The 27,699-nt window shown below is 39.5% G+C and overlaps 2 protein-coding genes across 3 annotated transcripts; both read left to right on the top strand.

Annotated features, from left to right (window-relative positions):
- The first annotated feature begins 1,117 nt into the window (after window positions 1-1,117).
- inppl1b (inositol polyphosphate phosphatase-like 1b) lies at window positions 1,118-18,645 on the top strand. Of its 2 annotated transcripts, none has more exons than XM_063495217.1 (27): window positions 1,118-2,678; window positions 3,802-3,865; window positions 5,890-6,028; window positions 6,176-6,296; window positions 6,744-6,884; window positions 7,436-7,523; window positions 7,629-7,706; window positions 8,011-8,148; window positions 8,299-8,413; window positions 8,548-8,648; window positions 8,727-8,829; window positions 8,939-9,135; window positions 10,424-10,541; window positions 10,707-10,803; window positions 10,908-11,046; window positions 11,195-11,294; window positions 11,461-11,549; window positions 12,257-12,338; window positions 12,639-12,728; window positions 12,827-12,940; window positions 13,022-13,110; window positions 13,201-13,288; window positions 13,532-13,684; window positions 14,064-14,145; window positions 15,500-16,286; window positions 16,362-16,492; window positions 17,800-18,645. In XM_063495217.1, the coding sequence occupies exons 1-27, from the start codon at window positions 2,542-2,544 to the stop codon at window positions 17,891-17,893; spliced, it is 3,675 nt and encodes a 1,224-aa protein (XP_063351287.1). In that variant the 5' UTR covers window positions 1,118-2,541; the 3' UTR covers window positions 17,894-18,645. The 2 variants fall into 2 exon arrangements, with proteins under 2 accessions (XP_063351287.1, XP_063351296.1); XM_063495226.1 differs by having other exon boundaries at window positions 1,119-2,678; window positions 16,377-16,492; window positions 17,800-18,643.
- Window positions 18,646-23,776: 5,131 nt separating this feature from the next.
- Window positions 23,777-26,951, top strand: p2ry4 (pyrimidinergic receptor P2Y4). Its single transcript, XM_063486106.1, has 2 exons — window positions 23,777-24,069; window positions 25,535-26,951. The coding sequence occupies exon 2, from the start codon at window positions 25,586-25,588 to the stop codon at window positions 26,675-26,677; it is 1,092 nt and encodes a 363-aa protein (XP_063342176.1). The 5' UTR covers window positions 23,777-24,069; window positions 25,535-25,585; the 3' UTR covers window positions 26,678-26,951.
- Window positions 26,952-27,699: the final 748 nt, after the last annotated feature.

Raw genomic sequence — 27,699 nt, 5'->3', positions numbered from 1 at the left:
CTGCTATCCTGACTGACATCCAAGAATCCTGTAGTGATTCCTACCTAGTGATGTGACTCTGGGGTGGATACTGTCTCTTGAGTGGTTTTTGATTGACAAAAACATCTGAACAACTGAAAATGTTGTTGAAATATAATATATAGTCATTATGTTTCAAGAATTAACCATTTCATCTTATTGTCCCCTTGTTATTAGAAAAGTGCTATGTAAGTACCAGTCAGTTTATCTTAATATCTGTTGGTCTGGCATAAAATAATGAACAGATTGCATCAGGGTGAATGATTCCTACTCACCCAGTCTGGTTTTTCTTGTAGCACAACCCACCATGGGAAGCAGAGCTTTTAGCTGCTCTGCTGCTGCTCTCGCCCTATGACAGCTGGGATAGGCTCCAGCGCCCCCCGCGACCCTGAAAAGGATAAGCGGAAGTGAATGGATGGATGGATATTATTATTACTATTAAGGTTCGAACGTATGGCTACGAGTAAAGTGTTTCAACAGTTATTTGATAAATTACCCTTATTTTTATTTATTTACTTTTTACTATCTGTATGATTTGTAATCACTTTGGATTTTCATCATCAGATGAACCATCAGAACAGATTTTTAAAATACCAGCCAAACCAGCAATGACATTTCAGGCTCAGTTATGTAATTGTCAATCATAATTACCTAAAGTTAGATAATAACAAATGAATCCCTGGTAAACATTAGCGGGTGAATTAATTGTTTCCTTGTCACCTTGGGTGTGCTAGTTAGCATATAGTGCTTCAGTTTGGCTTTTATGGTTCAGTAATATGCTGTGTAAAGCACATGGTTATTCTAAAAAGAACTGATCACAGATTGAGAGTTAAGTAGATGCATCATCAGATTGGGATGTACTTGTGTCTATTTGTTTTATGGGCTCTGTGGTTGGTGGTCAGCACATTTCTGCTGAGTAGCAAGAGGCAGAACAGTAACAGCTTCCCACAGAGTTATTCGCTCCAGCTAATGTAGTGGGAGGAACGTAGGAGGGCTGAATAATGAGTGATGTTTTAGAAGGGCAAAAATAAGAACGTTAGGGATGATCATAACCATATGGACACAGCGTTTAGCTGGGAGTGAACGAGTGAGCAATAGAGGAAGGGAAGTGAAGGGAGGGTTACAACAAGAAAGCGGGTTGGCTGACAGAAAGAAGGGGTGAAATGCTGGCCAGAATCTGAAATGTCTGAGGATAAGGATGCTGGCAAATGAGGAAGAAATTGAAGTTAAGCCAAACAGCTCACCAATGAGTGGAGAGCTGTGTTTTCTGTTTAGAATTTGAGGGAAGACAAAAGGCAGGGGAAAGAAGAAGAAGAAGAAAATAAATGGGGAGGAAATAACAAAAAGGAAGCAGCATTCTGTTTCACACTCCGGTGGTGAAGCTGAGGGCCTCACAAGAATTCTCCTGGCTATGTCCGCCATCTGGAATGTCGAGTCACTTCCTCTGTCTGCCCTGTGCTCTTATGGGGTTGTCCTCTGCCTCTGTGCTCCCTCCCTCTGCTCTGACAGCACTCTGAAGAACTGCTGGAGACCACGCCAGAGCAGACGGAACCTTTCTGACGAGACACACACAGCAGCACACTCTTCCAGCATGAAAGTAAATTTCCCAGAGTAGCCTACATCCAACCAAACAAACTCCAAATGGAATCTGAGCTTGGTAGAAGGAAAGGCAACTGCAGTGATCAGCTGAACTTTTGGAGGGTGTTCCTATTCCCTTATATGGCAACAGAGCTGGGAAATCATTTGAATTAGTCTGGTTTCTGTTGCATGCCTGTCTGGTTTTAGTGCTGACTGAGTTCCATCTGGTATGTTTCTGTCTTTGCTGCGTGTGTGTTTGCCTGGGAGTGTGTAAGTGCTGTGTGTGCAACTTGATTTGTTTATTTTGCCATTCTTGGTTCTTCTTTTCCTGTTGTTTGCATGTGGGGCTTTTGTTTTGGGACAAGAGGAGGGCTTGTGTTTGTGGTTAAGCTAGAGGCTCCGTCATTGCCTGAGGGGTGGCTGTTTCATTCAGTCTCTGCACTTCTCGCTGTTTTTCTTCTACCTCCTTCTCTCTCTTTCTCCCTCCCTCCCTCATTCTGTTATGATGGTCTGTGTTTGTTGGAGCAACACACCCACCTAGGTGCAGCAACTTGCGACCAAAAACTGAAACTAGGTCTTTCTCTACACAAGGATATTACCAGATAAATGGACTGAAGGCTGTTGCTGGAGTGGACTAACCTTGCGCTCAGCTGGATATTTCTTCTTTGTGCCCTCAATTCAACAGGATATGTGACCCAGAAGAAAACAACAGGAACCCAGGAAGTGCTAGCTGATAGAATTTTCTTCTTTCTGACACTTTGGTCATGAAGAAGAGGATCATGGGAAAGGCTGAAACACTAAAGTAGACCACTCAGCACACTCAGTGGCCAATGACATAGGTGACAGAGCTCCAGTGCGGTGCTATCAGAGCAAGTGTGATAGTAAACCTATGTCATCACCTCATGTGGATTATTTTTATGATCATAACTCTCAACATTGATTGCCATGGCTACGGCAGCATGGTATCACCGTGACATCAGCCGTGTGTATGCAGAGGACTTGTTGGCACGGGCAGGGAGGGATGGCAGCTACCTAGTGAGAGACAGTGAGTCTGTGCCAGGAGCCTATGCATTATGCCTGCTGTGAGTACACACACACACACACACACACACACACACACCCCGTTTGCCTATCATAATCGAACACAATTATCTTATGGACTATACTCTTTAGGCGGTATATTAATAACAAGCACATTTTAAATGTGAAGCCATTGATAGTAATGCTGTATCCCTCAGAACTTAGAACGGAAAATGCAATAATAAGTGACGCTCTGTATTAATATTGCAAAATGTATTGGAAGAAAGTCTCATTTTATTCATTTTAGCTCACTGAAAATATCAAATTACTCATTTATTGTTCTGTTTTTACACAAAACCAGTACACCTACCCATGTAAGACATTTAGATTTTGGCACATAGACCTGGCAAATATTAAGCATTTATCTCTACAGAATGTCGTCATTTGTAAATTGATTCAGCAGCTTTTCTCATCCTGTCATATCCATCACTTTCACCATCATCTGGCAGAAGGCAATGAAGAAACATCTGTGGCTAAAAGTGCCTACATGCTGGGCAGACTTCACAAGTACACACTCTCCAGACTAGTCAGATGGTATCGTCCAAGTAAAGTCCATCACAGGCAGTCTAACCCTAGCTCATTGCTCCCTGTTTCCCCACTTACCCCTCTTTCTTCCCTGGGGCCCCTGAAAGTGGGCAGGAGCTCCAGCGACCGCACTACGCTGACTGCTCATCAGCCAAAGCCAGATACATTCCTGAAAGCTGAGCCTGGCTGGTCACAGTGCTCCCACTTTCCCTTCATTCTTTTCTCAGTATCTCATTCACTCTTTAAAATTGCCCCCCTCCCCCCTTTTTGTACTGACCCTTTCTTCCATCACTTTCTTCATGTAATATACTGTAGCAAAACACTTCAAACCACTGTTCATCTTTATATGCTGCCTGAATGTGTATTTTGAAGTGATGGATGGAGATGATGTTCTAAGGGTCTTTGACACATTGTTGATCTGTAGTCAATGATCTGTAAAACTACTGGTGAAATTACTGAGAAAATTAGTGTCTGTAATACACACATGGGATACACATGGGATCCTTAAAAAAACCTACATTTAGGCACATTTTGCCTTTGAGCATTTGCCTTGTAGTATTTTGCAGTACCAATAACCACTGTAATTTTTGGTTTCTAAAGGTTCCAACGTCATGTTCACACCTATCGTATTCTTCCTGACGCAGATGGTCTTCTAGCAGTTCAGGTGAGTGCTCACTGTCACATGACCCTGGATGCTCTTCCTGGAAAAAAGGACCCAAGTAAAAACACCACACCATACGTGTCTCAAACCTTGTCACAAACTGTGCACACGGAGGGGAGTACGACTCAAGTTAGAAGGATCAAACGCTGGTTTGTTTTTGCCTGTTGTGAGGAGAACAGGAACATGTTTGTGTTTCGTCTCTGTAAAGACTCTGTTACAACTGCAGTAACTTTGTTGTTTGAATGGCATCTCTGCCATGTGGCTGCATGCTTGCAGCATGAGCTCAGCAGCACAGAGGAGAAATTGTTTTAATGTCTCAAAGATTCCTACTCAACCCACACACTAAGTCATTGACCAATGGGTGTGCTTATTTGTCATGTGTATATATGGGGCTGTTTGTGTTAAGCGTAATGATTCTGTTGGATGTGGGAGAGTTTAAGCCAGTGATGGTATGTGTCTGTTTTTGATGCTTCGAGCAGGCGTATTTAGTTCGCAAATGACCTGATTATTAGACTATTAAAGAACACACACAAGCACAAAGTTTGCAGCAACAAAAGAACGCACTCAGTGGGTGAGAGAAAGCGAGAGAGTGAGAGGAATAAATATTTTTGGGGCCTAAACCACAAATCATCTCTGACCTTTCTTTTTTTTTATAGCAGTGTCTGCTTATTAAAGTTCAATAACAAGTTTAATAGTGATTGTCTGGCAGTTTGTTTTTTTTAAGGCCGCTGACTTGGAAAAATTCTCCAGTTTCCAATAAAGACCTAAAACTCTGTTGCTATTTCAGTTGTTTTTCCACTGCCATGTGTATAAACCTTCAGTATGTATTTTCCCTCACTGGATTTGCTCCACTAACTCACTAGTCGTGCGCTTGCCTTTTTGTTTTTCCAAGAGGGCCATGGAGATATTTTGGGGCCAATTTTGTCTTTCACTGTCTTCTATTCCTTTTCATTTCTTTTTAATTGCTTTTCAAGAGACCCTTGTGGTATAAAAATACTATTTGAAGAGTTCCTGGCAAAACAGACATTTAGCTCAAGCCAAAAACTGGTTTCTCACCACAAAACGAAAACAAAAACTTCTAAAGGAGGGCACAGGAAAAGGGCACACTTGGTTTTGTGGTCTAATATGTACCATGCCATTTTGTATAGTGTGAGTACCTATGGCAGCATCTTTTTCTTATCTTAAATTCCAATCATGCTGCTTTCAGTTACTTTAAGTTTTCCAGATTTTAGTGAAAACCTTTAGAGAAAGCTTAGTTGAGCTTGTGGTTTTAATGTGTGTTGTATGAATCTAGTCATGTATTAAAGATAATTTTGAAAAGAGATTTGTTATTATGTGGTGAGGGGATTTTAGAGGTTTTTTATGCAGGACCACAGTGAAACAGAGAGCTAAGTGCTGCTATAGTCAGGAAATAGCTGTAAGTGACGTCATCTCTCTGTTGGGCCACAAGGGAAAGCTTTCTAAATCTCTCAGGGACACCTTTTATCACAGCAAATCATCTGCATGTGCCTTTTTCTGTCATGCAAATCAATACTTCTGCTTTGCTCTACCAAGCAAGATTTCGGAAGAGGGAAGGGGGTGGAGATCTGGTGTGAAACATTCATTGAAAACAAGATATGTTATACAAATTAAAATCTATTTACTAATTTAATTCTTTTATAACACAGTCGGGGAAGATTTTCTCTTAACAATCTTGAAATCTCATCGTTGATTCTTAACAAGTTTAAGAACTTTTCATTTCAGTGTTTGTGGATCCAAACAAGGCCTTCATATAGTAGCACATTCGTTTAATTATACGTTGAATCTATGCAATAATATCTGTACTTCTATGCACAACCTTTTAAAAGTGAAATACTCTTTCTAATTCAAACTACTCAACAGATTTAAACAGAATTATTGCATCCCTTACCTTCTGCATTCCTTTTTTTGGTTTTCTTCCTGTGTAGAATGAGAATTTATGCTAGGTCATGACATTTTAAACAGGACATAAAATGAATAATCTGCTGTTGCATTTGTGTGTTTTATAGACAACACAAGGGGTGCAGGTGAATTGTTTCCGGACACTGGAGGACTTGGTGTTGGGGTACCAGCAACCCCACAAAGGCCTGGTCACTCCTCTGCTGTATCCTGTTCCCCGTGATACGGACAGTGGTGACGAGAGCTCAGGTTGCATGTCATGATAAATCTGTTTTGTCTGTATCATATATTAACCTGCATGTTGTACACATAATAAAACATGTGGCTTTAATAACGATGTCTAGATCCTTCGCTCTGCGCTGTAATGTTCAAATGTTGTGTTTTGCGTATGCACAGATGATGAGAAGCCAACTTCTGCTCCAGCGTCTGTCGGCACAGTACCTTTCACAGGCTCCCCAGTAAAAGCAGCCCCTCATGCCCTGTTTCTCGATAAGTTGCAAGAGCTAAACACATCCAGGTATATTTATTAAATAATTGAATTGCCAAAAATACGCCTATTTCAGAGATAATCCTTGCACAGTTTATGTTATAAATTATTAGCCTTTTTTAATAAGAAGTGTCCATATTTGATATTACTGCATCACATAAAGTCACATGCATGAATGTGGTTTCTTACAAACTTATGCTGTATATTAATTTCCATCTTCACGTTAATATGATTGCATCTAATCAACACTTTTATTAGCTTATGCACCTGTTGGCGATCAAGCATAGCAACTATTTGTGAAGCACTTCCCTCTTTTGACTTTTTTGCCCTATTAATAAACTGTGCTGATATACTGTCTGCTCTGTGTTAAACCTCTGCTCTTAGCCTACTCTGTTTCTCTCATATTCAGTACAAAAAACGAAATGGCTTTCATGCTTTATACAATATAATCTGATTTTTTCCTCGTTTATTTAATAGTACTGCAGGTGATGTGATTGGCCTGTTGAATGACTACCTCTTCAGTGAGCTTCCTCTTGACATTGAGAATGTGCATAAAGGGGCAACAACACTATGCCACCTCAAACGCACTCTGGGTGCTGCCTGCCAAGGCCTCAACAGGTTAGCATCATTTTACACTTGATTTCAGTGCTGAGCTTTTGACCAGTTGTAGCAGCCTGCAGTGTATGGTTTGTTATTGCCACACACAAGGTGTCACTGTTTGCTATATGCAGGATATATACTAGTTCACTTAAATAGACTTTTAATTTTTTGATTTACTTCTTTAAAATTTACATATGTTTGAGACTGATTAGGAAAGCATGACGGTAAAATCATTAGCACTATTGCCTCACAAGGAGGTTCTGGGTTTGAATCTATCGCAGGTCCACTGAAGCCTTTCTGTGGAGTTCATATGTTCTTCTTGTACCTGTGTGGGTTCTCTTGTGGTAAACCAGCTTTCTCCTGCAGTTCATAGGCATTGTTATTAGGTTAATGTTAAATTGTCTACAGGTGAGCGATGTTACTCTCTGTTAGCCCTGTGATAGACATTCCCAGGGTTTACCCCACCTTTCGGGATAGGCTCCAGCTTCCTCATAACCCTGAATTGGCTAAGGAGTTAAGAACAGATGAATAATGGGTAAATTAAAATCGTGCATTTATTTATTCAACAGTGAGATTGATCTGACTCTCTCAAGTCTGGAGACCCTGGCCAAAGTCTTTGACCATCCTAGCTGCTCCTTAACACCCCTCAAGGCACAGGTACAATGCAAACCATATATTATGTTTTTTTCTTAACATTATACACTAAATGTAGTAAACATCCATATAGACAAACTAATTGAGTGTTGTTTTATTGTGAACAAGGGTTCAGAGATGGATATAGAGAACCTGTTGTGTAAGATCTCAGCTTTGGTCAGTCTCCTTTCTTCTTTGGAGAAAAAGGTACGTTTACGATAAAAATAAAACTTCTGCTGTGGAGCTGAAAAAGGTGTAACACTCGAAAACTCATTCATATACTTCTTACATGGGCAATAAAGCTACATAACTAAGAATTAAACTGCTTTAACAAACTACCAGGCAGCTCTTTTGTTAGTCTTTATCCTTTTCAAAGTTTACCTTTAGTCATAGTGTTCAGTTAAGATAATAAAGTGCTAATAATGACAAATTAAAACAAACCCTTTTTTTCCTGATAGACAGCACAAGTTATACATTGCAACAATGCATTTGATATCATTTTCCCATAAAGGTATTAAAAGCTTTACAAGATGCTGTGACTAATCACAACCTGGCAGTGCAGCCCAACCCACCCCCTCCTGAACCATCACCGACCTGTGTAACGCCCGCAAAGAGCAATGCCCGGCAGCTGCCAGTCTACTCCTTTCAGGTAAACTAGAGTGAAAAAAAGCCTCAAGTTTTACGACCATCAAAAATCTATAGTCTGTTCTTCAGTTACATGCCATCTTTTAAAGAGATGACTCAAAGCAAGACAAATGAACTCATCTCTGACCTTAAATGTATTGATATCTTTTTTCAGGTGAAGATGTTGAGGTATGGCAGACAAATTGTTTCTGTGGATGTGGACGCAGGAGTGTTGCTTTTTGACAAGAAGACTGGCTCATTTGGTATAGAAAGAGTCTCACATGACAGAAGTAAGGAAATCTTTGCTTTGTTTCCTAACTATTTACAGTGGCTAAAACTTATCTCTTCAAAGCAAAAATATTGTTTAATAATTATTAAATGTATGTATTACTTTATTATTTACAGTTTTTTCCCTGTTTATCAGTCCTTCAGATTGTCAAGTTTCAGAGCAGTCCAGCCAAGGTACGCATGATGGTTGACAGCCACCACAGCACACCGCGGGAGATGACGTTTGAGAGTGCACGGGTAAGGCGCGATACTGAAGTTTTTTACTTACTGGAATCTGTTGTTTCTCTCATCATAACTCACTGTCATTTCTTTTAGAAATGCGATGCGTTCTGCCAGCTCCTCCAGCTGATGAAAACCAGGCACTCTCAGCGGAGTGAACCTGATGTGATCTCTGTTTTTGTTGGCACCTGGAATATGGGTAAACATTAAAACACACTGGGAGTCTTTTTTCACAGCCAGACAACATTGTGCTGAGTTATTGTTAGGTGATCATTTTAACTCTGATTTCTTCTGTTTTAATTGTGCAGGTGGCTCCCCTCCTCCTCGAAGTCTACAGACGTGGGTGACCTGCTGCGGTTTGGGACACACCCCTGACGACTCAACCGCCTTGCTTCCTCATGACATCTACGCCTTAGGGACTCAGGAAAACCCCCAGGGGGAAAGAGAGTGGACAGAACACATCAAAGCAACCCTTCGCAGCTATACTCACATTGATTTCAAACAAGTAGGAGTCCTTTACTCAATTTTCTTCTCAGCTGAATTCTGTGATTCCTATGGCTAAATATGGAGTAAATGAATCTAATTCCATCACATGTAAATGTAGAGAGATGGGTTGTCTTGATGCATGTTAAATCATCCAGATAAGCTTAGATGACTGACAAAATGTTTCACCCACTGAAAACGCTACATCCAGATGAATTAAATAAGAGGTTGATTGAATTTATACATTAAAGTTTGTTAATGGTCATAGAACTGTCATAATTACTTCAACAATCAGAGGCAAGGTCCACTAATAGGATAAATTGAGGAGCTTTATTTCACAGTCAGCTCATGAGTTGTTCTGCACAACAGCATTTTAATTGTCTTTTATTTATTATTTACATACATAACATCACATTATATCCATATCCTGCAGCTGTGGTTTTATATAATTGCATTATTAAAACTAAATTTAAAAAAATGTTTTTAAAACCAAATTTCAGTTTTCCAAATGCTCCTTACAGAATTCATTAAGTCCATGTTCATACCTCTAAAAGAATCATCCAGCTATTAAAACATTTATCTTTACATAGCCCAAAATCTCCACATATTTAATTTTATATTATTCTGTTTGATTTTTATACAAACGTTGAGTTCATGCGCTATAATACCTTTGATCCGGCCAGAAGTATTTCAAAAATGAGGCTTACATTAAAAAAAAAAAATCAACATTAGTCCTACAGTTTACTATACAGGTTAAATGAATATCAATATCAATCTTTTGCCATGTTCTACAATTGGGTCACCTCTGTCATTAATATTTAATTTTAAGCTCATGTAAATCAGTGCTTTATTCTTCTTATAGCATATACAATTAAAACAATAACACTTTAGAATTTTAAAGGGCAATAACACTTATGTGAAAGCCCAAATATTAATATATATGCATGACTAAGTGCATGTCTGTGAAGGTTCTCAGTCATCCAGGTCATCGTAGTCTAAGGAGCTTAGAAAGAAAAGCGTCTGGACTTCTTTAAGTTGCTTGAAGACGTTTCACCTCTCATCCGAGAAGCTTCTTCAGTTCAGAAGTCCAGACGCTTTTCTTTCTAAGCTCCTTAGATGACTAAGTGCATGGGAACACACATTTTGTCTCATACAGTAAAAATGTTTAAACAGGAACATTTTTAACAACAACAGGCTCTAAAAATAAAGCATTTCATTCCAGAGTTTGCCTTTTTGGAAACGGTTAAATAATTGTTTTGACTGGTTGGAAACAATAATGCAGTATTACAATGTGGGGTATTGTCCTGTAGGTGGCAGTGCAGTCCCTCTGGAATATAAGGCTGGCCGTGTTTGTAAAACCTGAGCATGAGAGTCGCATCAGCCATGTGAACACAGCCAGCGTGAAGACTGGCTTGGGGAACACATTGGGTAGGCTGCTCTGCATGATCTCACCATCACAAGTGCACACAAAGCAAATACAGTAAATATACAGCATCAAGGAAGCCAAGACCCTAAAAATCTGTGCATGATTTTACAAGAACAAGATGTTTCATTAACCTGTAGATTTAAGGTTGACTGCTTCTATTGTTTCAGGTAACAAGGGAGCTGTTGGGATCTCCTTCCACTTCAATGGAACGTCCTTTGGGTTCGTCAATTGCCACCTGACGTCTGGAAGTGACAAAGTCCTGAGGTGCATTCTCCAAATGTGTTTAGAATTTTTTGTGCTCTGGTCGTTTCTTGCTCTTTTAAAAAATACTTTTTATTTTGTTGTATCTCTTTTTGTTTAATGTCCAGGAGGAACCAGAACTTTGTGGACATCCTCAGGCTTCTGTCTCTGGGTGACAAACAGCTCTTTGCTTTTGACATAAGCCTGCGCTTCACCCATCTCTTCTGGTGTGGAGACCTCAACTACAGGCTTGACCTGGACGTACAGGTCAGACTGACACTGCTTATTTCTTTGTTCTCCTGTTTCTTAACATACTGAGTGATTTAGCACACTTGAAGATTTTCCTAATAGTACATGTGAAATAACAATTATTTGTGACATCCTATACACTGATGTCACTGCTTACTAACTCCAGGACATCCTGAAGCATGTATCCAAAAGGGAATTTGAGGAGCTAATGTGTGCCGACCAGCTGACCCAAGAGAGACACAAAAGGAAAGCCTTTCTCTATTTCAGTGAGTTTCAGTTTTGCCTTGTTTTATATTGAAAGTCCAGTATTATATCTGCACGCATTGTGAAAAATGCTGAAATGCAATTTCCTAAATAGCAACGGTATGATCTCATTATGTGCTACTCGGACTTTTCTCATTCTTCTCACTTTCTTTATTTGTCATGGTTAAGAGGAAGAGAAGATCGCATTTCCACCAACCTATCGGTATGAACGTGGCTCTAGAGATTGCTACCTATGGCAAAAGTACAAGACCTCAGGGGTGAGCTTTCTTTCTTTTTTCTTTCTTTCTGAAAAACAGGGAAATGTATAAAAAAAAACAATGCACAACAGATTACACGTCCCGAAAATAAAAACAATATTTACACCTGAATAGTTCACAAAAATTGGGGATAACTTTTAAAGTGGCATGTTGCTAGAAGTCTCATTGTTTGTAATGGTGCCTCCGGTGGTTGTTACTTCATTCTGGAACTGGATTAGCACATGTGCTTCACATGAAGCTGACTTTTTGTTTCACTGTGTATTTTTTATTTATTTATGGTTTTTTTTGAGAATGAAAAGATGTAGTAAAAGTGTGTGCAAACAATAATCACCAAACTTTTCAGGGCTGGATCCAAATCACCCCAAAAATCAAATTTAAATCATTCAAGTATGTAAATAATAAGAAATGATAAGAATACGATAAGAAATGCCGCTGAAACATTCTAAATATATAGTCATTAAGACGAGTTATTTATTACTTTTTTTGTAACTTAATCCTCTTTATAGGGTCTGAACTGCTTTCGTGATTGACACTAGCTGACCCACTCTCTAAAAATAGGAGGCATTAAACTCATTTCTAGAACGTGAATGTTTGGCATAACAGAAATCCTTCAGAGTGCACACTATGAATACGTATATGAATTTCATTTTTACGCAGACCAATACAATGCACTGTTGATTATTTTATGGCTAAATGCATTCCTGTAGGTGCGAGTCAATGTACCATCATGGTGTGACAGGATTCTGTGGAAATCCTACCCAGAGACGCACATCACCTGCACTGCATACGGTAAGCCATGCAGACTGCTGCGATAATGACCAGTCACCTATCGCCCAATAAAATGAACTTACTTGGTTGTGGGCCATTATGAAAGCAGCACTCATTTCCTCTCTTTAAGCCACACTTCTATTTTGACAAACTCAAGCAAACTGTTGAAACAAAACAGATACTGGATATTATTTTGACACACTCCTTCAAATATGATTAACAGCTCATGTGCTTTACCACAAAGTCATGTTGCTGTAGCAACAGCACACAGAGATATTTAGTGCGGCTTTTTAAGTTGTGTAATATATTATCTCTTACTAGGTTGCACAGATGACATCTTCACAAGTGATCATTCACCTGTTTTTGCCACATATCAAGTGGGAGTGACATCACAGTCCACCTCCAAAACAGGTGCTGTCATGGTTGTTGCCGCCCTTTGGACATAAGCACCTGGCATTTGACAGAATGTCTTCGTGAAATTAACAGTACAGTATTTTCAATTCAAACAGATTCAAATTCCAGCACGGAGAGGGCCTGGATTATTCTCGAAGGTATTGAGGCGATTGTGAAGACGGCGAGCAAGGCAAAGTTCTTCATTGAATTTCATTCCTTGTGTCTTGAAGGTATGGTTTCATATCAGTAAGTGAATTTTTTGTGAAGCATTATGCACCAGAGTCATTTATCTTTAGTATTTTTCTTTGCAGAGACGCGACGTTCAAGTGAGAATGACTCACAGAGCTGTGACGTTCCTGGGTTTCTCAAACTCGCCTGGTCTTTCAAACAATTACCAAAGGTCAGACATTCAGACTATTGGGAAATGGCTAAAATATAACTCATCTAATTTATTTTTTTAACTTGTGTTTCTCTGTGTGTCCTACTATAGCTCCTTCCAATTATGTCTGAGATGGATCATCTTCAAGATCAACACATGCTGCTGTCTGTGAAGTCATGTGATGGGTTTGAATCATACGGTTGGTCGCGGAGCAAGTTTATAAAATGTCCCTTCATGACTGTAGCATTGCTAACCAGTGCTTTCAAAGACCCAACTATGTTAAAACACAATGCAATAGTGTTTTTTATTAAATTTACTATATTCTTATCAATACTAATACTTCCTTTATTTGGCTTTGCAAACATCTCGTGTCAAATCTCATACATAAACAAAGTTTTACTTGATCTAATGAGCATTTTTATAAAAAATATCTTTGCCATAGGTGAATGCTGTGTGGCTCTGCGCTCCGTCACCGGTGCATCTGACCAGTTTGAGACTTTTCTGAGTCACCGAGGTGAGGAAATGGGCTCCATACGCGGACGTGTCAGAGTTCATGTGCCCAAGGACAAGCAAGCAACGCGGGAGAAGATCTATGGTGGGTCACATGAAACTGGTCTTCTTTTAATCTCTGCCTTGCTTGCACTATCACTTCCCACTAAACCTTCATCTCCATCCTCTGTCACTTTCTTTGACTCCTGTGAGTTTCACATTGCTTCCTCTATTTGGTTCCTCAATGATCCCTGGCTTGGCTTTACACTTGCTGGTATCTATCGGCTGCTTCCTCTTTTGGCTCCCGATTGACTGACCAGATGCATCCTGAGACAGGACAGATGGGTATTATGCCATCAGGTCAGGCACAACACACACAACAACAACAGCCTTTGGCCTAATCACCCCAAACAGACTTAGTTTTGTAAGTCCATTTTGTATACTAGAAAATGAGATTTTCATTTCCTGTGATTTGACTTTTCCAGAGTGCTTCAGTATTGAGAAAGATCATAAAGGCTCTGGTAGGGGACACATGTCTCCTGCGGTGACACGGATCCCTGTAACCAGGTGAGGACAGCGTCATTTCAAGAAAAGGGGCTCGGTGACATTTTCTGGGACAGACGTTGTACAAATGATTAGTGGATGTGAGCACATTTTGCCTATATTTTTCCATACAATCATGCTTACATTTAGATTCACATTCCACTGTATACACTTATTTTAGAGAATTGTATGAGAGATTCTCAGAAATTTGTTTCCCATCTAACTGGCATAGATGTTGAAATGTACTACTTTAATTACTTTAATCTGAATGTCTGAAAACTTACGTTTCCCAATCTCTGGCATCTGATGGCACAAATTTCCCAAGACTAGAATACATTTTTGGCATTTTAAAGTGCAGCATCATTGAGAAACTTTGCTGGTTAGTTAAATACATGCAGATGGGCTTTTCTTGTTGAAGGCATTGTGATATGAAAGCCATATATCTTTACTTGCCTCTGTCAGAAACTATTAGAAACTGCTGTGCAGGGCTTTGGCTGGGATTACACTTGCTTTCAGAGACAGATGCCATCTAACATCACGACCAAATTGTTAATCTCGTGCTTTTTCCAAGTTTGAAGTCTGCTCGGATGAATTATGTGTAGTTTGTGGTATGTAGAGTAAGGTATGTGTAAGTAAGCTTTTACGGGCACTACAAATGCTGGTGTTTTAGATACTGCAGCCCTTTACACGTCAGGATCCACCGGAATATGACTCACTGATGATATCTTGTGCCTATGCTACATTCTGTGAAAAATGCACTAGTCCTTAATGCAGACTCCAGGTGGAAAATATAAAACTAATGACTATGTGAATGTAGTGTCTGCAGCTTTCTGCATACATGTCTGTAAGTGAGCATAATCCTGGCTTAAACACAGAACCAACATTGTTGGAGATGTGGAAACTATAACACTGGCGTAAGCCAAGCCGAAACTTTAAAAACAATTGTGGGTAATTACTATAATTAATATGAATTAAAAATATAAAATGCTTTATTCTTTGTCAGTTTGGTTAGATTTGTTTACACATTAAGCATGAAAAGATAGTGATGCATTGGTTTATTAAACCAGTACCTCTTCTTTGATGTTTGCATGGCATCCTTATATGATTCAGTTGCTTTTACAAAGTATACAGTAATACCTGAGCTGAACTTCTTGAATCTTGCTCCAGCCAACCTTTTATCGATGTTATAATAATAAAAACAAAGCTTATTTTAACTGAAAGGATCTAACTCATTCTGGGAACTAATTGAAATGAAACTGAAACAAAACTCTAAGAAATATTGCAAAGTTGTGTAGCTAATGAGTGAGAATTGAGGATGACAGTAACTTTTGTATGTGGTTGAGTTTGCTTAATTCAGGGCTTTTTTAATTCATTGCAGGTCCTCAGCTGCTCCTGCCAAACTAAATCCAAGCAGCTACACCAATCCCGCTTACTACATCTTTGAAGGCGTGTCCGTGCCACATAGGGTGGAAGACGCGCTTCCCCATCGAAGGGATCCTCAGGTGATCTGGTCTGGTAATGAGGCTTTGCAGCTCCCAAAAGTCTCAGGGAGGCATGGCTTTGACAGCAGACCTGGCCGCAGATCAGACTTTACAGAAATTGAAATTCCAGCCATGCTGTCCCAGTATTTGACAACCAGTGACCTTCATGCATCCCAATCCCACTCTTCCTATCAACTCTTTCCAGCCAAAAACCCATCTCCCATACCTCCACCGTCACGTAAAGCCATTTCACATTGCCAAGAACAGACTTCACAACCCACAGGCAAATATCAAAGTAAAAATATTGTTCAGGACTCCCTACAGCCTGAAGTCAGTGTAAAGAACTTGTATATGAATCACTCAGCAATCATGAGGGAAAAGGTGAGAAGGGATCAACATCAGCTTCTTCCAGAAAGGACCAACCCTATCAAAGCAGCTAAGGCACCATCAGCTCTCCCCTACACTCGCACACACTGTCAGGCCACTGCTTCCTGGATAGTGGATCATCAGCCCCCTGGACCTACAGGAGACAACTCACTCACTGCTTTGCAAATTGCCAAGTCCCTCAGCGAAGTTGACTTTTTCCCCATAGAGCAGAGAGGCCCATCTATACCCTACCAGAGGACAAATTATAGAAATGGCCCTTCCATGCATGGAGATAGAGGATGCAGCTGGGAGAAAGAGGTAGGCGTAATCTTGCTTTCAAAGACAAAGATATAAGTTCTGAGTTTTGTTAACTAAATAAATAATTCAATATAGTTTATCTCACTGCAGGTGTCAACCCTGCAAGGCGCACCAGAGACTGTGCAGGAACTTCTAAGTACTCTGGGCCTTCAAAAATACACCCTGGGACTTAGCCTCAATGGTTGGGATGATCTGGATTATTTCAGGTAACAATTAATTTTGATATTTATGTAAGATCATCATGAGTATAACACCAGTGTATCAGTCCAGAAGGATATATGTCTCACTCCTGCAGTGACTCCATGTTGCTCCACTCTGTGTGTGGGAAGGGGCATGCAGACATGTTTTTCTAATTATCTGTGAGGATATTTATAGACATTAATGAATTTTCAAGCTTCTTTTCTTCATTTTAACTATCACAAATAAGTGGCAACCCTTATTATAATCATAACCTAATTCTAATTGTAAACACAAAGCTTGATTTTAACCATCAAACAGGCTTTTAAAGTGGTGAGGAAAAATGTACGGGCAAGCCAGAAAGCTACAACTTTATAAAATGTAATCAGGAAGTTGAGATGCTCACAAAAGCTGGGTAAGTATATCTTTATTCTCTGTTTTTACTTTTATCTATTTATTTTTTCTCTCTTAATCTCTTAATTCCTGTGGCCAATGGCTACAATCACGCAGACATAAACATTTGAGAATGCCACACACAAATTACAATCTGCCCGTTCTTCACAGACACAGTTTGAAAAAGGACAACAACACACAAACATACTGTTAGTTTATCCTCATAGCTGTCCAGTTTCCAGAACAGTACTTTAAATGCTTGATTGCCTGTATGCGATGCATTTTGGGGAAATGTGTAAATTCAAAACAAAACACTTTCAGTTTTTCCAAACACGCTTTGATAAACAATTATAAACATAGGAAGAAGTAGAAAAAAGCTCATGTGAGTGAAAGGTCATTTCAACACACTTTTCTGGGAGGCAACAATGAGCAGTGAAGAGGAACTAAGGGGATGGGCATCTTTTCTGAGACATTGTAGCTGCTTCTTGGAAACATATAGGCCACTTTAATGTAAACTCATATGTCATATCTCAACACTGGTACCACTGAATCGTGTTTTCCCCCCACTACTTTCGATCTTGCTTGTCTTTTTTCTTCACAATGGAACTTGGTTTCTGTGAAATCTGCACATGTGAAATACTTACTACAAACATTATGACATTCTTACTTAATTCTTTATGAACATGTGATTTCTTGTTTGTGTCACAGTTGTTTCTTCTTTCAGTTGCATTGTAGGAATCTTATCCCAGAAGGAGATTTTGTAACTAAATAAAACTTTTGTATGAGATTTTTTTGATATTAGCTATGACTCAACAGCTTTGCAATAACTTCAGATAGAGTGCAAACTAACAGTGGATGCACATTAGAAGCAGATCTTTTCATTACTGGTTAAAAAGAAGGAAAAACTGTGAGCAAGTATGACGATGTATCTTTAACTCTACAGTGGCATCACTGAGGAGGATCTGTGCGCTGCAGGAGTAATGAATGCTTCACACCGACGCAGGATTCTCGAGAATCTGCCCAGGACCTGGAACTGAAATAGAGAAACGGGCAACAGTAATGGTACAAAATATCATAATTCACTCAGTTACAACTGGAAGAACTGTTAGAAGTAAAAGTAAGACAGGCTGCCAGCTGGACATTACTACAGCCCTGTCAACTTTTCATTTATTACATCAGTACTGTAACAATAGATTGTGTGTGTCAACACAGCAAAGAGAACACAGGAAGCATGCGTTGCACAATCTGCTTGATTCTTCTATCCATGTTGCCAGAGCGTGATGTTATCCATGGAAGTCCTTGGTAGGCATCTCTCATTACTGACGCGTATACAAATATTGCTTTGTGGTATTAAGGTCTCATTGATTTTGTTGTCAGTGAATTCTAAATGACTATAATATTATAGTCTTTCAATTGCCAGTGTTCATAAAAGGTTATTGTTTTATTTTCCACTTTCATCCCTTCTGCTGTCTGTTTCCATTACACTGCTATTAATGAGCCTGGGCCTGAGCTTTTAAAAGCATCTCTATTAAACCCACGAAGCATAAAATCTATCTGTATCTACTGGAAGTTCATCTGGAAAGCTGATACAAAAAGGCCTGCCATATGTCATTTTGTTTACTGTCCTATACTGTTATTATCCTGCCACTTAATCTGTAATATGCCCACTGTGCATGGTTCATGCAGTTTTTATAAAGTTGATAAAGCAACTCTTGACTATCACCAAGCAATTGCATGTCATTTCATGCCGTCAGACAGTTGCTTCCATTGCCGTCCATTGCACAGATCATGGTATATTATCGTACTTGAATACTGTCTGATATAGCCTACTTAATGGCCTAGTACTGAAGTGCACAGGGGTTATTGCAGTCAAAATCATCTACTACAAGTACAGAATATGTAAAATCATATATACAACAAAATTTCCTTTACAATGACCTTATATTAATGTGTGCAGTGGAAGATTTATTCTTTAGTGATGTCATGATAATGGACTTTGATAAAGTCTAACCCAAACAGATGATTCCATCTTATATCCTGAGGGACATTGTACAAATTGTACAAATGCCTTTTTTTTTCTTTTGGCTTTTTGTTTGTTAAGCCACTTAACACTCACCTGTGAAATATTCAAGCAAAGGCACTTAACTCAAGGAAATAACCAGTGTTGCGCCTAAACAGAATATCTTAGCAAAGAAACAATTTTAAATTGTTACTAGCAGCCTGCCTCAAAAACACATAATTTGTTCTCATTTCAGATAACACAGTTTCATTACCAAGGTGATTCACAAAAAAGCTGTTAGCTGAAAACTTGGCATTTCGCAACATAGTGTTCAGTGTGTACTTGAGAAAACTGACCAAGTGGAGGCCTAAAAGACTATATACAGCAGATGGACCATATCTGAAAGTCATATCCTTAGGAAACAGAAAAAAAAAACCAAGCAAAGGCCTGACAGAGGACCTAAGATATGCATCTGGACCTTCTTGTGGATCTATCTAATGTTTGCCAAAACCTAAACAGAAATGGTCTCAGTGGAAGGATGTCTGTCAGGAAGCCATTCCTAAGAAAGGGAAACAGCGAGAAAAGGCTGGCATATGCCAAATTATACAAGAACTGGACCAAAAATATGTGGCAGCAGGTCTTGCAGAATGATAAATCCAAATGTGAATTTTTTCTTTCAAATCATTGTCAGTACAGCGGTCAGGAGAGAGGAACAGCACATATGAAGTAAGAGACCAGATCTGTTATCTTGACAGAGAACGGAACAATGTCCAATTTGGAATATCCTTCAAGAAGCCTGGAGAACTATTCCTGAAGACTACTTAAGAGAAATAACAAGAAAGCTTGTCTAAGAGTTCAAGCTGTGTTGAAGAATAAAGGTGGTCATACCAAATATCGCCTTTCAAGCTTGTTAGAATTCTACAAACTCAGATGTTGTCTTACACATCGTATTGCTATGTAAGGTTGCACATGTTTCACTATGGTAAATAGCTGCAGCTATTTTCAATTTTCCCACCAAAACATAAAGAAATCAGGGCTGGCCCAAGACTTTAGCACAGCACTTCACATCAGATACTTCTGTACAGACTGAAATCATGCTCAAAACATATGAGAGTTGCTTTTGCCAGCTCACCTATAATGACACATGATGAGGTAAAATGATACATTACAGCAGAAAGAGGTGAGACAACTGTGAAGCTGACTCAGATGCAACAAATAATCCCCTCAGCGTGTGAATGTTTTTCAGGTTTTAACAGTTGCATTCATTTGAGGTAGTTACTCATTCCAGTACGGCCAAACACATGTACTAACAGCAGGCATTTGTCAGTGACCACTAAGTCAGTGACCTACTAATTGTAGTGATGTCATCACCAGAGGAGTGCTGGTAAGTTCAAAGTATGAAGCAGCTGGCTTTAGAAGTAAAACAAGTTTTTTTAAAGTCACATGCTTTGCTGTATATGGATTTAAGCTGACATACAAAAAACTGCCACTTAGCAGACAGCAGCATAACAGAGTAAAGAAAGAAAAAGAAACCCACATTACATTTATAAGATACACATCTAAACTACTCTCATGACTATGCAGTAAAAATGAAACTGCCACCAATTAACGTAGTTTAGCACAAAGGTGTGTGCGTGTTTGTTGTATGCCAACCTCATGAAGTGTTAACAAGACTTCAGCCAAGAAATAACCTAACATAAACCACTTGTGTTATAATGTCAGAGAGTTCTTTGCTTTAGTACTACATGGAATAAACAAACAAAGCTTCGTTACTGATCTTTAAATCTTCTGGGTTTTGTTATCTTTGAATACAGGAAGTCTAGTTGCTTTGTCCTGTCTGGTCTTTATGCTGAATTATTTTTTTTGCAGTACACGTATGAGAATATGATCACTTTTCTCATCTGGTTCTTAGTAAGAAAATGACTGTGTTGTTCAAGAATTTGCTTGCAGTCTGATGTGTTAACATCTCATGTGTCCATCGACACTTAACTGACCGATAAGGAGCTTGCTCTGTCAGTGGCCCACTCACATTCCAGACATTTAAATCACCCAAACTCTTCTGTACACAGAAACTCTGCACTGCTACCAACAAGATGACCTTCCCGCATGGAGACACATTCACCAGGAAGCTGACCCGCGCACACACGCACAATCAAACGTGGTTACTGTGTCTTTGACATATTAACCTTTGGGTGAACAACAACAGTTTCCTTTTGAGAGGGTTCTGCTTTCATGTAAATTAATGCTCATTTCCCCTAAAAGATCTTTAACTGGTTTAAAAAGATTTCTGTTTGATACTCTTTTGTCAAAGTATAACTGACTCTTCTTTAAAATCAGACAACTGTACTATGCAAGGAGATCGTCTCTCTGCATATCACCTGAATCAAGGAGCATGCTCTGTCTGGAATATCTGGGAACAGATCATAAAATGGCGATTGAAGCAAAATATCTTTGCTATTATCTCTGTTATTGCAATACAGTATTATCTTGTGATATTCAGTGTGTGGATCATCCAAACTTTGGTTTAGGAACTTTGCCTCATTTCATCTTACTTTATTGCCTGTCTCCAACAGCATTATTGGACAACTTACCTGCTTTTATTTCTTTATGATCCAGCTATCATTACACGCCCTAACAATCTTGTTTGGCCCAGAATGCAGTGGAGAGGAATAACTTAATCCCTAACAACTCAAGGAAGATACACCACTATAAAGTTGTGACTCCTCTGACAGATGGGCTGTTCAAATATTATCTCCTATAACATTTCAGTATTGACTGCTATAAAGTTTTGACATGGGAATGAGTCTCATCTCAAAGACATACAATGCCAGCAGTGGAAGAATTACTGAGCTGTTTTACTAAAGAACAAGTGGAAGTATAACAGTGGAGAAATACTCCATTACAAAGTTAACTCCTACAAGAGTCTGTAAAATGTACAAAAAAATAAAATGTAAAGGACCACAGTGTTAAAGGGCAAGGCTATTCTGTGGTGTGGAAGGTATATAAGCATTAGCCTAGTACTTTTGCGAGATCCCATGTTGCTTTTGCGAGAAAAGGTTTTAATTTAAGTCTGCTCACTTCCTGGTCAGTACTGAGACCGATGGAAGACACACCTGTGGGAGAGATTCATGGATTTTTATTTAGAGCTTGGCCTAAACTAAGAAAACATGAAATCCTTGCTTGCAGCAAATACAGTTTTTATAAAAGTCAAAGACATCTGAAGAGAGTTCCTAGTGTAAGGGGACAAAGTAATCCCAAGGCCTACTCTGACCTGGTTGAATTCATTAACAACTAGCTGCAGTACCTGCGCAGGGAAGAAAAGGTCTTTCTCAGGATCTCGCAAAAGTACATCTTTTTTCATCCCGTGTCCTATGAGGGCCTCTGTAGCTTACCATCCAACACATTCATACTCTGATGGACGCATCACAGAGCAACTTAAGTTTAGTATCCTGCCCAAGATTATTTGGCATGCAGACTGGAGCAGCCAGGTTAGTAATTAGTGATTAGTAAATGACCTGCACTACTGCCTGAGCTATAGTACCCACATGTGCACATACTTGTGGAAACACGTGGAGTTGTGGAACAATTCAAACAAGCTTGAAAGTTGACCACCTTTATTCTTTAACACAGCCTGAATGCTTTTAGGCAAACTTTCTTTTCTTTCTTTCTTTTTCTTTAAGTAGGCTTCAGGAATAGTTCTCCAGGCTTCTCGGTGGACTTTCAAAGGTCTCCTTTGCATGTTGGCTGCCTTTTGTTCTGTTCTCTGTCAAGATGATCCCACACTGCTTCAATAATGTCAAAGTTCGGGTTCTGTTGAGGGAAGTTGATTACTTATAGTTCTCCATTGTGTATTTATATATCCAGGTATGCTTTTACAGCAATGGCAGTATATTTGGGATAATTTTCATATTGATAAATGAAGCTATTGCCAATCAGAAACTTTCCATATGATACTGAAAGGTGGATCAAACTCTGATGACACTTTTCTGTGTTCATATTTCCATAAATTTTGACAAGATTTCCAACACCCCTGGCCAAAATGCAGCCCTAAACCACGAAAGAGGACCCACAGTGTTTTACAAATGACTGTAGACACTCGCTGTCATGCTTCTCTCCCGACCTTTAATTTGAACTGACAATAATTTGAACCAAAAAATTTCAATTTTCATCGTTCATCATTTAGATCTGTTGTCACTGATTTTCACTCCAGTTCTTATGTAGTTTGGCATATTTCAGCTTTTCTCTCTGTTTCCCTTCCTTAAGAGCGGCTTCTTGACAGACGTCATTCAATTGAGACCATTTCTGATTAAACTTCAGTGACTGAAGGGCCAGACAAATCTCTCAGGTCTTGCAAAATAGTGCAAAAATACTATGCATCAAACTGGGTTATCTTTTTGGTAGACTCGAATAAAAAAAGGGGGAACAAATAGAACAGTTGAAATAGACTGCTAGTGACGAAGCAGATAAAGATAAGATTAAAAACTGGTTCCTTGTTAAGCTGTATTATGTTTAGACACAAAACACATTTCCTGAGTAAGTAGCTTAACAAACAAAACGACATTCTTCTGAAAACCGTCAAGTACAAGGACTGAAAATGAGTGAAAAAGCAGCCAATGTCCAAAGAAAAACGTGAAAAGACTGGACAACTTGTGCACAAGACTAAAACTCCGCCTCATAAATAAATAAATAAAGGGTTGGTTCAAAACTTTTGCACAGCACTGCATTTCTTCGTAAGTCGGAGCGACTGGAAACTATCTTTTGATCACTGTATCCATACATGCATGGGCATGTTTGCCGATCTCCAAGTAAAACTTGCTTGTTCCCCGAATTAAACTCTAGTAGCAGTTCCACGTGTTTCTTTAATTCGATAGCTGCAAAAACAGGAATCTCGAGTGGCAGCTTGCCCACTCAGCACTTCCCACTTCAACCACACTCTGCTATCTGTCCTGCATTCAACGCGAACTGTGTTGGAGTTAAAAATGTCGAGAAATGTATTCGTCGCTGCGCATTAATGACCGCTTAATGTGCGTGGGTTGGACCACAGAGGCAGTGGACAGTGTGACGGAATGAGAGAAGCAGAGTTTTTTTCATACATCTGTATCACTGCTGAGAGTGAAACTTAAAATTAAGCGAACTAACTCTCCGTAGCGCCACAGTGCAACAACGGGATCGCGATCCGCAACAACAACACGGCTGTGAGGATCCTGTTGGGCGGTGAGTAGCAGTGAAGTTACAATGTCGTGCTTCTAGAGAAAGGTGCGGAGCCGGATATGCGGAGCTTTTGTAAAATCACATCTAAGATTCTTATTCAGGTTAAGGAGATTTAAATGATCAACCAACAGCAATGGAAAGAAACCGATGGAAGTTCTGTTTAGATGCAGTTTATTAAACCCTCCTTACATCGAACTTTACACTTCTTTCCCGATAGATTTCCCAGTGAAATACGGTCTACTTTTAACTCCAGTACACCGTTTATATAGTTACCACGCTTATCACCTTTAACCTTAAGGTGATACATAAACCGATAATAAAAATATAGTTTTATAATATAATGTTTATTGTTTCCAAACACTAGCCTTTAAGTAGTTAACTCTTGAATTTTACTTTCTGAAGGGATATTGCTGTGCATAGTGACCATTTAAGCCCCCCGGTGTTTTTAGACTCAATCCTTCATTTAACTATAAGTTAAATGAAGGATTGAAATGCTTCTGACATGATTCCAGTAGAAAAAAAAATGTGACTCCTCCACAGACTAACTGTACTACCACAACCGTTATTTTCATTGCTGATTAATCTCATCTTATATGGAAGATGCTTTGCACTTATAATGCATCTTTGGTGGTTCTACAATGTCTAGGTCACCCACCTGCACAAGTGTGTGCAAGTGGAGCTGCCATGCAAGGTGCTGGCCTGGCAACAGAACAGAGTTGGGGTTCTGTTTCTTGCCTAAGAAAGACAAAATTAGACTGGAGATTGAACCACAAACCCTACAATTAGTGGACAAACTGCTGTACCACCTAAACACCAGTCCCTTATTCTAAAAACAAAATTTTATAGAGGGCAAGTTCTTTACATTTAAACTGAAGACGGTGATATATTTATATGTGCTGCTGTGATATTTTTAATCTTAAAGAATTGTTTCCTACCATGATTTTGTCAATCTACTTCCAGTATCGGTATGATGAAAAGTTAGCTAAAGATACGGAAAAGTTTGGAAACGTTAGTTGTGATCCCAGAAATATATGTACTCTTTAACACTGAACTTTGATGATTTTGATTTTATTGTGGTTTTCTACTTCTAATCACTACCCAGTGATGTTTTGCAGTGAATCTTGTACCTAGAGCAACAAGATTTACTACATCAGAAGCTTTGATAATAACCATCATGTTTGAGTTAAACGTTTAAAAAAAACATAATTTATTACCTTGGAAATTTTTGGAATCCATCTAGATAAAAGAAACTGTATATATAAGATAAACCCATACAGAGCCAATAAAAAAGTATTCCTGTTTAAAATATAACGGTGCCATAAATTACCCGACTCTGTCATTTCAGTTGCTAAAACAGCTTGTTCCCTTGAGGGATAAATATGCAGCTAACAACCGAAAGAGAGATGAACTTTACAGTTACATAATTTAAAAATCGTCATATCTGAGTGTTTCTTTTTTTCCTTTGCAGGTTTTGTCATCTGATAGCTTTAACAGCTGATCGCACAGGTCATTCATAGTTATGGAGAGGGTCACCAGCAGCTCAGGAGGACACAACCGGTCTGAGCTGATCTCGATCTTCAACTCGAGCTGTCAGTTTGATGAAGAGTTCAAATACATTCTGCTGCCCGTGTCCTACAGTCTGGTGTTTGTGTTCGGCTTTGTGCTCAATGCTGCAGCTTTATGGGTGTTTGTGAAGATGCGTCCTTGGAACGCCAGCACAGTGTTCATGTTCCACCTCGCCCTGTCAGACTTCCTCTATGTACTCTCCCTGCCCACCCTCATATACTACTATGCCAACCGGAGTCACTGGCCATTCGGTGTGGTTGCCTGCAAACTTGCACGCTTCCTTTTCTATGCCAACCTCTACTGCAGCATTCTCTTCCTCACCTGCATCAGCGTGCATCGCTATCTCGGCATCTGCCACCCTATTAAGATGATGAGCCTGGTGAAGCGTCGCCATGCACACCTGGTCTGTGGCATAGTGTGGAGTGTGGTGACTGTGTGCTTGGTGCCCAATATCATGTTTGTCACCACCTCCAGGAGGGGCAATGACACCCTGTGCCATGACACAACAAGTCAGGAGGCCTTCGATGAGTATGTGGACTACAGCTCTGTTGTGATGGTGCTGCTGTTTGGCATCCCGTTCGTCGTCATTATGGTGTGTTACTGCCTGATGGCTCGGGCCCTGTGCCAGCCCAGACAGGGAATATCTTCAAGCCAGCAGAGTGCTGCTTCCCGTCAGAAATCCATCAAGCTCATCATCGTGGTGCTTGTGGTGTTTGCTGTCAGCTTCGTCCCATTTCACATCACACGGACCCTCTACTATACGGCCCGTGTGCTGGATCTTAACTGTAAATTCCTCAACATAGTAAACTTTACTTACAAGATCACCAGGCCGCTGGCCAGCATCAACAGTTGCATTGATCCCATATTGTATTTCCTGGCTGGGGATCACTACCGCTCCAAAATGATGAATGTTCTGATGAGAAAAAGACAGACAGTGAGCAGCCAAATATCTGAGCAGGCACCAGCACGGCGGAATAATAACGACAGTATTGGTCTGGCTTATAAAAACTCAGCTCTTAAAGCCAGTGAGGATGCTGAGACGTAGTGCCAATTGCGAGGTACCGGTAAATATTTCTGCTCCTGGCTGAACTGTCATTTCCGATCTGAGGCTTGAAGAGAAAAAGAACCAGTGTACTGTGACTTTAACTCAGCTGGATAAGCTTTGTGTCTTTCAAGATTTCTGCAGAAAAAAAACAAAGAAATGTTTGGGGTTCCTCTTATTTTCTCCAGAATGCTATTTGTGATATAAAAATCATGTATTTTTTTAATGAGTCTGTATCTAACACAAAGGAGTTATTATTCATTACTCAACATGTAAATAAAAAGTGGTTACACTCCTGTATGCAGTTATTTATGTGAAATTTGTGCAGAAGCAGAAGAAAGGGAGACACTTGAGTTAAAGCCTTTAATACAGGTGCCTTAAAGTAAAATGATGAGACGATTGAGTCAGTCTGTCATCTTTGGTGTAGATAATAAGGTTTGATTGAACACTTGCTGATGAAAATATAACAGAAATGTCTGACTGTTGTCTTAAAAAATAAGACAGTTGTGATGTAATCCTTCCTGTTTTATCAACAGTATTTGTGTGTTACCCAGAAACTGCAGCTGCAAGTAGCACAGCCCCGGATCCCAGCTGCTTTTGTCCTTCAACTTTCACAGCTGTCTTTTTCTTTACCATGGAGGAAAGCAGAGAGACGACTCCAGACTGTTTCTGCATTCAAAACCACCCACACCTCTGCAGCAGGAGAAGGGATTTTCCTTTTTCCCCTTTTACCTTTGGGATTGACAAATAGGTATTGCAAGAGTTGAAATCAGTGTAGGAAAGTTTTACTTAATCACACAGTGCCCTCGACCCTTGTTTTTTTTGTTTTTTTTAATTGCTGATTTATGAAGGTATGCAAGTGCAGAAGTGTTTAGAGTGCACCATCCCAGATGATGCTCTCACAATTTAAAATACGAGGACTACTTTCTAAGTCTTGCGGCTACATGAATACATGTTACCACAAAAGACAGAAGTGTCATTATCTGTTTGCCACAGCCTGATTATGTGGTGAACAACTGGTCAGG

This window comes from Pelmatolapia mariae, linkage group LG2 (genome assembly GCF_036321145.2).
Source record: "Pelmatolapia mariae isolate MD_Pm_ZW linkage group LG2, Pm_UMD_F_2, whole genome shotgun sequence".
Taxonomy (NCBI): Eukaryota; Metazoa; Chordata; class Actinopteri; order Cichliformes; family Cichlidae; genus Pelmatolapia; species Pelmatolapia mariae.
Note: the sequence above shows the minus strand (reverse complement) of the source record. Positions and strands in the feature narration are given on the sequence as shown.